Source organism: Balaenoptera musculus, chromosome 2 (assembly GCF_009873245.2).
Source record: "Balaenoptera musculus isolate JJ_BM4_2016_0621 chromosome 2, mBalMus1.pri.v3, whole genome shotgun sequence".
NCBI lineage: Eukaryota > Metazoa > Chordata > Mammalia > Artiodactyla > Balaenopteridae > Balaenoptera > Balaenoptera musculus.
In genome coordinates, this window is record NC_045786.1 from 163,415,916 (window position 1) to 163,432,825 (window position 16,910).

The window sequence follows — 16,910 nt, forward strand, 5'->3', positions numbered from 1 at the left end:
ACAGTATTTTTTTTTTTTTTACCAGACATGTCCCTAGAAACAGTATCAAAGTGGGATTCTGGGACTGAGTTGCTTATACATTTAAGGAATGCAAAGATGACTTCTTATGCCTGGCAGATATTGTGAACTGGCAATCCATACCAAGCAAGGGCAACACAATTACTCAAATTATATTGGACGGAGTAGGTCTGTGGAGGGCAAGACTTTAGGTGATCAAATGGGGTGGCTGCGCTTGATTACAATAACAATCATGGTTTTTAGCATGACTTATTGGATGTATTAGAAAGCTTACCAAAAAAAACAACAGTAACAACAACAAAACAACCAACTTATGACCTTGAATATCCAGCTCAAGGCCAGAGTAGAGAACCTGACAGCTGTATGGGGAAAAAGGAACCTTACCTCACCACACACAAAATTATAAATTTTAAACAGACCTATATAAGCAATCTAAAACAATTAATCTCCTAGAAGAAAACAGGAGAATATCTTCATAAGTTTGGGATAGACAAAGATTTCTTTTCTTTTTTTTTTTTTGACAAAGATTTCTTAAACAGGATATAAGAAGCAAGAAGCACTAACTATAAAGAAAAGGCTGAGAAATTGATCTGTTAAAAATTAATAATTTTGGACTTCCCTGGTGGCGTGGTGGTTGGGAGTCTGCCTGCTGGTGCAGGGGACGGGGGTTTAAGCCCTGGTCTGGGAAGATTCCACATGCTGCGGAGCAGCTTGGCCCGTGTGCTGCAACTACTGAGCCTGCACTCTAGAGCCCGGGAGCCACAACTACTGAGCCCGCATGACACAACTACTGAAGCCCGCACACCTAGAGCCCATGCTTCACAACAAGAGAAGCCACTGCAATGAGAAGCCCACGCACCACAACGAAGAGTAGCCCCCGCTTGATGCAACTAGAGAAAAGCCCATGTAGCCACGGAGACCCAATGCAGCCAAAAATAAATAAATAAATTTATTTTTTAAAAAATTAATAATTTTGTTCATCCAAAGACACCATGAAAAGAATAAAAATTACAAGCCACTAATTGGGAAAAGATGTTTGCAAATTATATTTCTAAAAAAGGCCTCATATCCATAATACATTAAAAACTCATAGAAATCAATAAGAAAAAAGGCAATCCAATAAAACTTGATTAAAAAGACTTGGAGAGATAATTTACAAAAAAAGATACAAAGGTTGGCCAATGAGGGACTTCCCTGGTGGCGTAGTGGTTAAGAATCTGCCTGCCAATGCAGGGGACACAGGTTCGATCCCTGGTCCAGGAAGATCCCACATGCTGCGGAGCATCTAAGCCTGTGTGCCACAACTACTGAGCCTGTACTCTAGAGCCCGTGAGCCACAACTACTGAGCGCACGTGCCACAACTACTGAAGACTGCACGCCCTAGAGCCCGAGCGCTGCAACTACTGAAGCTTGCGTGCTGCAACTACTGAAGTCCCCATGCCTAGAGCCCATGCTCCGCAACAAGAGAAGCCACTGCAATGAGAAGCCCGAGCACCGCAACGAAGAGTAGCCCCCACTCGCCACAACTAGAGAAAGCCCACACGTAGCAACGAAGACCCAATGCAGACAAAAAATAAATAAAATAAAAAAAAAGATTGGCCAGTGAACATGTGAAAACGTGCTCAACATTATTATTCATGGAAACTAAATCTTCAATGAGATACCATTACATGCTCACCATAATGGCTAACTATTAAAAAGACAATACTAAGTGTTGACCAGAAGAGGGAGCAACTGGAATTCCTTCATATTGCTGGTGGGACAGTAAATTGATAAAATCATGTTGGAAAAATGTTGGCAGCACTTAATATTTTTTCTCACAAAAAGCTAAACAAACATATACTTTATGATGTAGTAATTCTATTCCGACATTTATACCCAACAGAAATGAAAGCTCTGTCTAGCAAAAGACTTATACAAGAATGTTCATAACTGCTTTATTCATAATAGGCTCCAAATGGAAGCAACTCAAATACCTACCAGCAGTAGAATGGATAAATAAATTGTTGTATATTCAGACCATGGAGGACCACGCAGCAGTGAAAAAGAGCAAATTACTAATACTTGTGACAATATGGAGGAATCTCAAAGTCATAATATTGACTGGAAAAAGTCAGACATAAAATATATACCACATAAATCTATTTATATGAAGTTCACAACCAGACAAAACTAATCTATGGTATTAGAAGTCAGGATAATGGCTACCCTTAGAGGTATACTGACAAGAAAGGGCATGTGGGACCCTTCCAGAGTACTGGGAATGTTCCATAGCTTGCTCTACTTTCCAACCCCTCCCAATGATACTGATAGTTATTTTTGTTTATCTCACAGTCACAGGATGCCTGATCGTCAGAATTCTAAATGCTACTACTGCACACCTGCTGTCTCAACAAATGATTCAGACAAATTAACCACAAGATTAACCTTGATACCAACATAAATTGAACAAAATTTTATTGACAGAAACGAGAATAAATAAACATTGTGGGGAAGATCTGAGGGAATAGAATCAGAATTTTGTGCTCTCTCCTTATCCCTGAATAAGGAAGGACCATTGAGGAGATTTTATGATGGTAAAACTGTCCCTGTTGGCGAGCATCAAGGACACAGGATCGAGGCCTTAGAAACTATGCTTTATGAAGTCATATCAGAAACCTTTAGAAAGCTTGTTGTTTAGAATCATATCATAGACTTACAAGATCAGAAGAACCTGGTTTTAAGCTTGGACAGTCAAGAATGCTGGCAATGTTAAAAACAAAGAAACAAACAAAAACCCCCAGACTCATTCTTGTCTTGGAGACAATTAGTACATTTCCTACTCTGGTTATACCTAATCAGGTATCTCCAAGTTTACCCCAATCTCCAAACTTACCCAATGATCTATAAAAGTATACTTGAACATTGGGAGATCTACCTTTGGGGAGACTGTATTTCTTTTTTTTTAAAAAAACCTTTATTGGAATATAATTGCTTTACAATGTTGTGTTAGTTTCTGCTGTACAACAAAGTGAATCATTTATATGTATACATACATCCCCATATCCCCTCCCTTGTGAGCCTCCCTCCCACCCTCCCCATCCCACCCCTCTAGGTCATCACAAAGCATCGAGCTGATCTCCCTGTGCTATGCGGTAGCTTCCTACTAGGGGAAGGGGAAGCTGGGGTGAAGTGAAAAAATAGCATTGACATATATACACTACCAAATGTAAAATGGATGGCTAGTAGGAGACTAGTATTGAAGGTAGATCTTCCTTGCCTATTAAGTTATTGAATTTCAGCATTATTTTTTTTTTACAATTGGTAGTTTTATTATCTCATGAACACCTGAAAAAATGAACCCTAAAATGTATGAAAAATATAAACTTCTCTGAAGAAGACATTAAGAGTAAAGCTTCATGTTCATGAATTAGGCAATGGTTTCTTAGATAAGACAGCAAAATCACAAACAACAAAAGGAAAAAGAGATTGGACTTGATGAAAATTTAAAACGTTTTTGCCACAAAAAACACCATCAGGAACGTAAAAAACCCATAGAATGAGAGAAAATACATGCAAATCATATATCTCTTAAGGGACTTACATTCAGAATATATAAAGTACTTTTATAACTCATCAATAAAAAAACAATTAACTCAATTTTAAATGGGCAAAGGATTTGAATAAGTATTTCTCCAAAGAAGATATATTAGTGGCCAATAAACACATGGACAGATTTTTAATATCATTAGTCATTAGAGAAATGCAAATCAAAACCACGAGATACAATTTCCCATCCACTACAGTAACTAAAATTTTAAAAAGACAGATAATAATAAGTGTTGGTGAGGATGTAGAGAAATAATCCTCATACATTGCTGGTGGGAATGTAAAATGGTACAGCCATAGTTTGACAGTTCTTCAAAATGTTAAACATAGAGTTACCATATGACCTAGCAATGAGAATCCTAAGTATATACCCAAAAGAACTGAAAGCATATGTCTACACAAAACTTGTACACAGATGTTCATAATAGTATTATTCATAATAGCCAAAAAAGTGTAAAAAACATCAAATGTCCATCAACCCAAATATCCTGATGAATGGATAAACAAAATGTGCCAAATCCATACAATAAAATATTATTCATCCATAAAAAGGAATGAAGTACTGATATACGCTACAACATGGATGAAACTTGAAGACATTATATTAAATCAATAAGTCAGTCACAGAAGGACAAATACTGTATGATTCTACTTATATGGGGTATCTAGAGTGGTCAGATTCAGAGAGACAGAAAGTAGTTGCCTGGGGCTGGAGGGAAGAGAGAATGGCGAGTTATTGTTTAATGGCTATGGAGTTTAAGTTTAGAAAGATGGAAACATTCTGGAGGGAGATGGATGGTGATGATGGTTGCACAACAATGTGAATATACCTAATGCTACTGAGCCATACCCTTAAAAGAAATTAAAATGTTAAAGTCTGTGTTGTGTATATTTTAACAAATAAATAAATTGGAGTAAACAAAACCACCAGCAGGAATCAAGAAAAAAAAAAAAAGAACCATATTATGCCAAAATGTAGAAAAGTATGAGCTAAGGAAAGGAAGAGAAAATTCTGATGTAACAGGTCACACTACTCTATGTCTAACCCTTTAAAGCAATATAGAGAGAAGGAAGGTAAATCAACAAAATCCTGAGGACTCTCAGTAATATCCTCCTAAGGAGACAGAGGTTGACAGTGGATGAGATGGTTTCCAAAGGAGAAGTAAAGGGAAAAACCAGCCCTCTTAAGTGAAGTCAGGTTCACCACCTTCCAAGGTCCTTTACTGAGTTGAGAGAATGAATCAAGTGCTACCTAGATGAGGTGAAGCAAACAGTCTCAAGAATAATTTACCCACATTGCATCAGAGCAAATTGAAGATCTACCAGTGCTGCACACTTTAGTGATGAACCAGAGAAAAAGAGGAGGAGGAGGAATAGAAGGAGGAGAAGATGTGAAGGAGGAAAGGGGTAAAGAAGAAGGTAGAATAGGGGAGGGAAGGGGACAGGAAAAGGCAGAATAGGAAGGCACTGATAGCATATAAGAGATATAAAGAATCCAGTCATACAAAACATATCCCAAGATAAGGTAAAATTTCCTCTGTATTTTGCATCAAAAGACTTTAATGAATTAATAGATTCAACAAGACAAGATCTCAAAGCCTCAATAACTGAATGACAACATGAAAAGGCAGATCACAGAGATAAAGAAATAAATTGAAAGCCATGTCCCTTTATCATTCTAGGCTCCAAGACAGGTTGACAAAATTTAACTGTGTTGGAAGGGGGGAGGCATCTGTCAATAAGGTCAATCAGTATGAATTTTTCCTTTCAACTGTGCAAACTGAGAGGAGCTATGTAGGCTTGATCAATGACATCACAAAATTACCAAACCAAGTAAATGGAGAGCCATATATCATTTACCCAACTCCACCTCTTACAAGCTGTGTGACTTTATTTTTTTTTATTTTTATAAATTTATTTATTTATTTATTTATGGCTGCATTGGGTCTTCACTGCTGCGCATGGGCTTTCTCTAGTTGTGGTGAGCGGGGGCTACTCTTCATTGCAGTGCGCGGGCTTCTCACTGTGGTGGTTTCCCGTTGCAGAGCACGGGCTCTAGGCACATGGGCTTCAGTAGTTGTGGCTCGTGGGCTCTAGAGCACAGGCTCAGTAGTTGTGGCACACAAGCTTAGTTGCTCCGTGACATGTGGGATCTTCCCGGACCAGGGCTCGAACCTGCGTCCCCTGCATTGGCAAGCAGATTCTTAACCACTGCACCACCAGGGAAGCCCAAGCTGTGTGAGTTTAATCGTATCAATTTAAACTGTAAAAGTAATTTAACATTACCTATTCCAACTTGGTTGTTGTGAATATTAAATGAGATGATATTTGTAACATGCTGAGTACAACTATAGTAGCTCACTGAGTGGGAGCTATTATTATTTGTCTTTGGGGAGAGTAAAAAAAAATCACTGAAATTGTAAATGAGAATAAAGCATGATGTTTCAGAGTCCCCCTGCTTTAGGGTTGTTCATAGGATCCTATTTTTGTGGATCCTAAAAATCCATCATCACCACCCCACCCCCTGCCAGAGGATTCTGTGAAGATGGTAGAGTGGGATGCACTAGGAATCTCTCTCCCCACTTGGACAACAATTGCACTGGAAGAATCTATCTGATGTAATTGTTTGGGAACTCTGGAGTCTATTGAAGGCTTGCAACTTCCGGAGGAAGACTTGTGTAGTCAATTGCGGTTAATTTCAGCCCTTAGCACAGTAGAAGCTACCCACCCCCCCCCCCGCCAGCCTCAGGGCAGGCAGTTATGCATGTGTTCCTGGTGCAGTTGCACACAGCTTGCAGGAGCCAGTGTGGGCAAAAAGGACCTTGTCCTCCAAATATTGGGGATCTGTGCTCTGTTTGCTGATTGCAGCTTCTTATCACAGAGGTGCAGACAAAAAGGAGGGTGGCCATTCTTGTTGCACCTCTTTCAGTGTTGCAAGTCCACTCCCCACTGGCTGAAATGACTTCCAGGGAATTTAAAGGTCTGGGCCCTTCCCCCTTATCTACCCCTTCATTTGTCTCTTTTTTCCCTTTTGGGAACGAGACATTAAAGACTAGGACATTTGAGGTATTATCAAAAAGACAAGAGGTAACAAGTGTTGGTGAAGATGTGGAGAAAAGAGAACACTGTTGGTGGGAATGTAAATTGGTGCAGCCACTGTGGAAAACAGTGTGAAGACTCCACAAAAATTAAAAATAAAACTACCATATGATCCAGTGATTCAACTTTTGGGTATATATCCAAAGGAAATGAAATCACTATCTCAAAGAGATATCTGCATCCCCATTTTCATTGCAGCATTATTCAGAATAATCAAGACAGAAAAACAACCTAAGTGTTCACCAACAGATGAATGGATAAAGAAAATGTGGTATATATACACAATAGAATACTATTTGGCCATTAAAAAGAAGGAAACCCTGCCATTTGCAACAATGGATGAAACAGAGGGCATTATGCTAAGTGAAATAAGTCAGAGAAAGACAAATACTGTATGACCTCACTTATATGTAGAATCTATAAAAAAGTCAAACTAATAGAAATTGAGAGCAGAATGGTGGTTGCCAGGGGTGTGGTGGCAGGGGAATGGGGAGGGGGTAATTGGTAAAGGTGGTTGAAGGGGACAAATTTCCAGTTATAAGATGAATAAGTTCTGAGGATACAACATACAGTACAGTGACATAGTTAACAATACTATACATATATTTGAAAGTTGCTAGGAGGGTAAGTCTAAAAAGTTCTCATCACACAAAAAATTATAACTATGTAAGATGACTGATGTGTTAACTAACCTTATTGTGATAATCGTTTTGCAATATATATACATATATCAAATCATTATACTGTACATCTTAAACTTACACAATATTATGTCAATTATATCTCAGTAAAGCTGGGGAGAAAGACTAGGACATTCAAAAGCAACTGCATACACAAGGAAAATTTAGAAACTGACCACATACACTTGGGGAAAGGTACAGCCTCAGGAAAGACCTAAGAAGATCTCGAGTTTACATCTCAGGCTAATCCTTGGCACAGAGACAGCCCACAACAATAAAAAAACAAAAACATTAACAACAAAAAAGCAAACCCTGGGGAAGGGGGAGAATCAGATTTCCATATCTACTATATTATTAGATTCAAATGTCCAGTATTCAACAAAAAAATCACAAGGCATACAAAGAAACAGAAAATATAGCCCATTCAAAGGAAAAAATTAAATCAACAGAAATGTTCCATCTTAAAGATGTTCAAAAAACTAAAGGAAGATGTGGAAAAAGTCAAGAAAATAATATATGAACAAAATGGAAACATCAACAAAGAGACAGAAAAACTAAAAGAACCAAAGAGAAATCCTACAGATGAAAAAGCACAATAATTGAAATTAAAAATTTGCTAGAGGGATTGAAAGGTAGAAGAAATAATCAGTTAATTTGAAAACAGGACAATGAAAATTAGCGAGTCTGAGGAACAGAAAGAAAAACCACTGAAGCAAAGTGAATAATGGTTTGTAACTGTACTTGTGTTTTCTATATGATTTAAGAGACTAATACATTTAAAGAAAAAAATGATTAATATGAAAGCTAGTATTACTTACTGTTAACTTGGGTTTGTAACTCCAAATCTCGTTTTCTACATAATTTAGGAGACTGATGCATTTAAAAGAATTACTAATTTATGTTTGGAGGCACACAATGTATAATGATGTAATTCTGTGACATCAACAGCTGAAACAACAGTAGTTGGAGACTTCAATACCCCACTCACAATTATGGACAGAACACCGGACAGAAGACAGGTAAGGACATCAAGTACTTAAACAGTGCAGTAAACCAACTGGATATAATAGACATACACAGAACATTCCACCCAACAACAGTACATACACTTCTCAAGGGCATATGGAACAATTTCCAGGACAGACCATATGTTATGCCACAAATTAAGTTTCAGTAGACTTAAAAAGATAAATATCACACAAAGTATCTCCTCTGATCACAAGGAGATGAAGTTAAAAATTAATAACAAAGAAAACTGGAAAATTCACAAAATTCTGGAAACTAAACAACACTCATTTAAACTAGCAACCTACCAAAGAAGAAATCACAAGGGAAATTGTAAAATACCTACAGACAAATGAAAATGAAAATACAACATACTGAAACTTATGGGATGAAGTGAAAGCGGTGCTAAGGGGGAGATTTATTACTCTAACTATTTACATTAAAAATAAGGAAGAAATGAGTGAAGGGAGCCAAAAAGTATGAACTTCCAACTATAAAATAAATAAGCCATGGAGATGTACAGGAATACCTAGGAGATACTGCAAGTTTGTTTCTAGGCCAACACAATAAAGCAAATATTGCAATAAAGCAAGTCACATGAATTTTTTGGCTTCCCAGTGTATATAAAAGTTACGGTTAGGGCTTCCTTCGTGGTGCAGTGGTTAAGAATCCACCTGCCAAGGCAGGGGACATGGGTTCGAGCCCTGGTCCGGGAAGATCCCACATGCCGCGGAGCAACTAAGCCTGTGCACCACAACTACTGAGCCTGTGCTCTAGAGCCCGCGAGCCACAACTACTGAGCCCACGTGCCACAACTACTGAAGCACGCGTGCCTAGAGCCTGTGCTCCGCAACAAGAGAAGCCACCGCAATGAGAAGCCCGTGCACCACAACGGAGAGTAGCCCCCGCTCACCGCAACTAGAGAAAAAGCCCATGCCCAGCAACGAAGACCCAACACAGCCAAAAATAAATAAATAATAAATAAATTTATTTAAAAAAAAGTTACGTTTACACTAGACTGTAGTCTATTAAGGGTGGAATAGTATTATGCCTTTAAAACAATGTATATAGCTTAATTTAAAAATACTTTATCACTGAAAAATGCTAACCATCATCTGAAAATGGATGGTTGCTACAAACCTTCAATTTGTTAAAAAAAAAAACAATATCTGCAAAGTGCAATAAAGCTAAGCACAATAAAATTACATATACCTGTAATGTACAGCATGGTTACTATAGTTAATAATACTGTATTACATATGTGAAAGTTGCTCAGAGAGTAGATCTTAAAGTTCTCATGACAAGAAAAAAAAATTCGTAACTATGTATGGTGATGGATGTTAACTAGACTTATTGTGGTAATCATTTTGCAATGTCTACAAATATAAAATCATTATGTTGTATACCTAAAACTAATATAACGTTATATGTCAATTATACCTCAATTAAAATTGTTAAAACAAAAACCAAGAAATTTCTCAAATCAACAATTTAACTTTAAAACTTAAGGAACTAGAAAAAGAAGAACAAAGTAAACCAAAAGCTAGCAAGGAAAAAAGGAAATAATAAAGATTAGAGCAGAGATAAATGGAATAGAGAGTTGAAAAACAAGAAAGAAAATCAATAAAATCAGAAGTTGATTCTTTGAAAAGGTCAATAAACCTTTACCTAGATGAACTGAGAAAAAAAGAAAGACGACTCAAATTACTAAAATCAGAAGTGAAAGTGAGAACAGTACTGCTACTTCTACAGAAGTAGAAAGGATTATAAGAGAGTATTATAAACAACTGTACACCAGCAAATTGGATAAGCTAAATAAAATGGAAAAATTCCTAGGAAAATAAAACTACAAGACTAAGTAAATCATGAAGAAATAGAAAATCTGAATAGACCTAAAACTAGTAAGGAGATTGAATTAGTAATAAAAAATCTCTCCTTGGACCTGATGGCTTCACTGGTGAATTCAACAAAACATTTAAAGAAGAGCTAATACTGATCCTTCTCAAACTTTTCCAAAAAATTGAAAAGGAGGGAACATTTCCCAACTCATTTCATGAGGCCAGTATTATCCTGATACCAAAGCCAAACAAAAACACTATCAAAAAAGAAAAAAGAAAACTGTAGACCAATATCCTTGATGAGTAATGACGCAAAAATCCTCAACAAAATACTAGCACACAGAATTCAGCAGCACATTAAAAGGATTATTCACCATGACTAAGTAGGGTTTATTCCTGGAATGCAAGGAACATTGAATGCAAACAACATATGAAAACTGAGCAATGTTATATACCACATTAACAGAATGAAAGAAAAGAACCCACAACATCATCTTAACTGATACAAAAGAGCATTTGACAAAATTCAACATACTTTCATGATAAAACACTCAACAGACTAGAAATAGAAAAAAACTGTGGGGGGGTGAGTGGGATGAATTGGGAGATTGGGATTGACATATATACACTATTGATACTATGTATAAAATAGATAACTAATGAGAACCTACTGTATAGCACAGGGAACTCTACTCAGTGCTCTATGGTGACCTAAATGAGAAGGAAATCCAAAAAAAAAGGGGGTATATGTATATGTATAGCTGATTCACTTTGCTGTACAGTGTAAACTAACACAATATTGTAAAACAACTATACTCCAATAAAAATTATAAAAAAAAGAAGAAAACTACCTAAACATAATGAAAACCATATATGAGAAACCCACCGTGAACATTATACTCAAGGGTGAAAGACTTAAAGCTTTTCCTCTAAGATCAGGAACAAGGCAAGGAAGCCCACTCTCACCACTTCTATTCAATATAGTACTGGAAGTTCTAGCCAGAGCCATTAAGCAAGAGAAAGAAGTTAAAAGCATCAGAATTGAAAAGGAAGTAGTAAAATCATCTCTGTTCACAGATGATGTGATCTTATATGTAGAAATCCCTAAAGCTTCTACCAAAAAAAAAAAAAAAAAAAAACTATTAGAACTAATAATGGAATTCAGCAACGTAGCAGGATATAAAATCATCACTCAAAAATCAGTTGCATTTCTGTACACTAACATGAATAATTAGAAGACAAAATTAGGAAAACAATTCCATTTACAATAGCATCAAAAAACTACTTAAGAAATAACCGAATTAGTTAAGGGTAACCCACAGAATGGGAGAAAATGTTTGCAAATCATATATCTGACAAGGGATTAACATGCAGAATAAATAGAAAACTCCTAAAACTCAACAATAAAAACAAGCAATCTGATTAACAAACAGGTAAAGGACTTGAAAAGACATTTCTCCAAAGAAGATATAAAAATGGCCAATAAGGACATAAAAAAATGCTCAACATCACTAATAATTAGGGAAATGCAATCAAAACTATAATGAAAAACCACTTCACATCCATTAGGATGATTACTATCAAAAGACCAGAAAATAACAAGGGTTGGCAATGATGTGGAGAAACTGGAACTCTTTTGCACTGGGGGTCAGAATGTAAAATGGTACAGTGCTGTGTAAAACAGTATTGCAGTTCCTCAAAAAATTAAAAATAGAATTATCATATGATCCAGCGATCCCACTTCTGAGTATATACCCAAAAGAAATAAAAGCAGGTGTCAAAGATATATCTGTATAGCCATGTTCATAGCAACACTATTCACAATAGCTAAAACATGGAAGCAACCCAATTGTCCACTGATGTATGAATGGACAAGCAAAATGTCATATATACCATACAACTGAATATTATTCAGCCTTAATGATGAAGAAAACTCTGACATACGTTATTACATGGATGACCCTTGAGGACATTATGCTAAGTGAAATAATCTAGTCACAAAAGGACAAACACTGTATGATTCCACTTATATGAGGTACCAAAGTAGTCAAAATCATAGAGACAGAAAGTAGAATGGTAGCTGTGAGAGGCTGTGGGGAAGAGAGGAGTGGGGATTTATTTTTTAAAGGGTATAGAGTTTCAAGATGAAAAGAGTTATGGAGACGGATGTTGGAGATGCTTGCAGAATATTTGCATGTATTTAATACCACTGAACTATACACTTAAAAATGGTTAAGATGGTAAATTTTGTTATGTTTATTTTTATTACAGTAAAAATTTTTTTAAATCCATCACCCCTAATAGGTCTGTGACCTTAGGATTAGTTCATTAATATGGCAGATTTTAAAATAAATCTTCTAATCCCTGGCTCACAGGTAGTGCTTATACCAATAAAAGTGAATTCCTCACCTGCCTTTGTCAAGTAAACCTTTCCACTTCGGGAAACAAAAGTAATATCTGAAGTATAAAAACTATGATAAGTATTCTTTATGATATCATCATTAAAGTCAGCTATAAATTCAAAGGTGTTGCCGCCATCAATTGAAAGCCATACCTAAGGGAATAAAAAGATAATACCTCACCAAAGAGCTGCCATGTAACAGTCATCAGTTACCTAATCTTCCTACATAAGAAAAGTCATGAACCATGACCATGCTCCCACATCCATCACACACACACACACACACACACACACACACACACACACACACACACACACACAGATGTACAGACAGACTCCTTACCTACTTGGTCAACCGTCTATTTCCTTCCTAGCGTTTGTGCAAAAGTGTACGTGGCAGTCTTCAGTTTTAAACAGTATGCATTGTGAATGTACCAAAGAAAAAGTTATTCCATCATCTCCCAACTGGGTCTCCTCCTATCAACTGATTTGATACATACTGGATGTATTTGGATATGGAGGAGAGTGTTTATCCATATTAAAATGAGACTTCTGTGCTGAATTCCTTTATTAGTTCTAATCAGGTTTTTTTGTTTTTGTTTTGTTTGTTTTGTAGAATCTTCAGAGTTTTCTACATACAAGATCATATCATCTGTGCATAGAGATAATTTTACTTCTTCCTTTTATATGCAGATACTTTTAAATTTCTTTTTCTTGTCTAATAGCTCTGGTTAGAACTTCCAGTACTATATTGAATAGAAGTGGTGAGAGTGGGCTTCCTTGCCTTGTTTCTGATCTTAGAGGAAAAGCTTTAAGTCTTTCACCATCAAGCATAATGCTCACTGTGGGTTTCTCATATATGGTTTTCATTATGTTTAGGTAGTTTTCTTCTATTTCTAGCCTGTTAAGTGTTTTTATCTTGAAAGTATGCTGAATTTTGTCAAATGCTCTTTTGTATCAATTGAGATGATGCTGTGATTTTTTTTTCTTTCATTCTGTTAATGTGGTGTATTATTACATTGATCAGTTTCATATGTTGAACCATCTCTGTGTTCTAGGAACAAATCCCACATGGTCACGGTATGTATAATCCTTTTAATGTGTTGTTGAATTCAGTTTCCTAGTATTTGGTTGAGAATTTTTGCATCAGTGTTTTCTAGGGATTTGGTCTCTAGTTTTCCTTTCTTGTAGTATCCTTGTCTGGCTTTGGTATCAGGATAATGGTGGCATCATAGAATGACCTTGGAAGTGTTCCTTCCTCTTCATTTTTTTTGGTATGAGTTTGAGGAGGATTGGTGTTAATTCTTCTTTAAATATAATATTTGGAACAACTCACCAATGAAGCCATCCCGTCTTGGGCTTTTCTTTGTTGAGAGGTTTGATTACTGATTCAATCTCCTAACTAGTTATTGGTCTGTTCAGATTTCCTATGCTTTCACAATTTAAGAATTAGGAGGTTGTATGTTTCTAGGAATTTACCCATTTCTTCTAGGTTATCCAGCTTGTTAGCATACAACTGTTCATAATATTCTCATATCCTCCTTATTTCTGTGGCATCAATTGTAATGTCCCCTCTTTCAATTTTAGTTGTCTTCTTTTTCTTAGTTAATCTAGCTAAGGCCCATCAATAAAGCAGCTCAATTTCATTGCTTTTTTTCCTATTTTTCTATTCTTGATTACATTTATCTCTTCTCTAGTCTTTGTTATTTCCTTCCATCTGCTAGCTTTGGTTTGGTGGGTCTTCTTTTTCTAGTTCCTTAAGTCATAAAATTAGGTTGTTAATTTGAGATTTTTCTTTTTAATATGTGTTTATAGCTATAAACTTCCCTGTTAGTACTGTTATTGCTGCATCCTGTAAGTTTTTTTTTCACAGATTATTTTTTATTTTTCATTGAAGTATAGTTGATTTACAATATCATGTTAGTTTCAGGTGTACAGCACAGCGATTCAGTTATACATATATATATTCTTCAGATTCTCTTTCCTTATAGGTTATTACAAAACACTGGGTATAGTTCCATGTGCTAGACTGTAAGTCCTGTTTATCTGTTTTATATATAGTAGTGTATATGTGTTAATCCCAACCTCTTAATTTATCCCTCTCCTCACCCCCTTTTTCCCTTTGGTAACCATAAGTTTGTTTACTATGTCTGTGAGTCTCTTTCTGTTTTTGAAATAAGTTCACTTGTATCCTTTTTTTTTTTTTTTTTTTCAGATTCCACATGTAAGCGATATTATATGATATTTATCTTTCTCTGTCTGGCTTACTTCATCTAGTATGATAATCTCTAGGTTCATCCATGTTACTGCAAATGGCATTATTTCATTATTTTTTATGGCTGAGTAGTATTCTATTGTGTATATATACACCACATCTTCTTTATTCATTCATTTACCTGTTGATGGAAATTTAGGTTGCTTCCACGTCTCAGCTATTGTAAATAGTGCTGCAATATGTCTTGTTTTCATTTTAACTTTCTCAAGGTATTTTCTGATTTCCCTTATGACTACCTCTTTGACTCACTGGTTGTTTAAGAATGTGTTAATTTCCACATACTTGTGGATTTTCCAGTTTTCCTTCTATTGACTTCTAGTTTCATTCCACTGTGATTGGAAAATATACTTTGTATAATTTCAATCTTTTTAAATGTGTTGAGACTTGTTTTGTGGCCTCACATATGATCTATCCTAGAGAATGTTCTGTGTGTATTTGAGAAGAATTTATTCTGCAGGTGCTGGGTGCAGTATTCTGATCACATCGGTTAGGTGCAATTGGTCTACAGTGTTGTTCAGGTCTTCTGTTTCCTTATTTATCTTCTGTCTGGTTGTTCTATCCATTATTGAAAGTGGAGTATGAAGTCTCTTATGATTATGTTGCTATCGATTTCTCCCTTCATTCTTTCAAAGTTTGCTTCATATTTATATTTCAAAGTTTGCTCTGATGTTTCATGCATAAATATTTATAATGGTTATATCTTCTTGGTGAATTGACCTTTTATTCTTATATAATGTCTTTGTTTCTTGTAATGATTTCTGACTTAAAGTCTATTTTGTATGATTACAAAATAGTATAGCCATCCCTGATCTTTTGGATACCATTTGCATGAAATATTTTTTCAATCTTTTCGTTTTCAGCCCATGTCCTCAGATCTAAAGTGAGTCTCTTGTAGACAGAATATAATTGCATCCTGTTTTTTTTTTTAAATCCATTCAGCTAATTTATGTCTTTTGATTGGGATATTTAGTCTATTTAAATGTAAAATAATTACTGACAGGGAAGGATTTACTATTACCATTTTATTTATTGTTTCATATGTCTTGTAGCTTTTTGTCCCTCCTTTCCTCTCTTACTGTCTTCCTTTGTGTTTTTTGTTTTTTTTTTTTGTAGTGACATGCTTTGATTTCCTTCTTGTGTTCTTGTGTATATATTCCACATATATATTTTTCTTTGTAGTTACCACTGCAATTACATAAAATATTACATTCTATTTTTAATCTGATAACAACTTAACTTCAACTGTATACAAAATCACCTCCTATGCAGCTCCGCCCCCACACTTTGTTATTGATGTCATAAATTACATGCTTTTATATTATATACTTGTTAACATATTTATAGTTTTAAAAATATTTTTCTCATGTAAATCCTATACAAGAATTAAAAGTGAACTTATGCACCAAAATAACATTAATACAAGTTACTGTATTTGTCCATGTTTTTATATTATTGCAAAACTTTTTATTTTCATGTGACTTCATGTTGCTATCTAGCATCCTTTAGTTTTGTCTTGCAGGACTCTCTTCAGCATTTTTTTTGCAGAGCAGGTATAGTTGTAATGAACTCCTTCAGCTTTAGTTTATCTGGGAAAAATCTTAATTTCCCCTTCATTTTTGAATGACAGTTTACCAAATACAGTATTCTTGATTGACAGTTTTTTGGGGTTTTTTTTCCCTTTCAGCACTTCGAATATATCATCCCACTCCCTTCTGGCTTGCACTGCTTCTGCTGAGAAATCCACTGATAATTTTATGAAAGTTCCCTTGTATGTGACAAAGCCACTTTTCTCTTGCTGCTTACAAGATTCTGTCTTTGACTTTTGACAGTTTGATTATAATGTGTCTCAGTGTTGGTCTCTTTGGACTTATTCTGATTGGAATTTCTTTAATGTGTATGTCCATTTTCCCCCTCAAACTTGAGAAGTGTTTGACCATTATTTCTTTAAATAAGCTCTGTGTCCCTTTCTCTCTCTCTCTTCACCTTCTGGGACTCCCATAATGCA

General features: G+C 35.7%; 1 protein-coding gene across 1 annotated transcript in view; it reads right to left on the reverse strand.

Moving 5' to 3' along the window:
* CATSPERB (cation channel sperm associated auxiliary subunit beta) overlaps positions 1 to 16,910 on the reverse strand; it is a 146,168-nt gene that overhangs the window by 70,893 nt on the left and 58,365 nt on the right. The window contains exon 16 of the mRNA XM_036839547.1: positions 12,639 to 12,783. Within this exon, the coding sequence (XP_036695442.1) occupies positions 12,639 to 12,783 (145 nt within the window). The remainder of the gene's footprint in view (positions 1 to 12,638; positions 12,784 to 16,910) is intronic.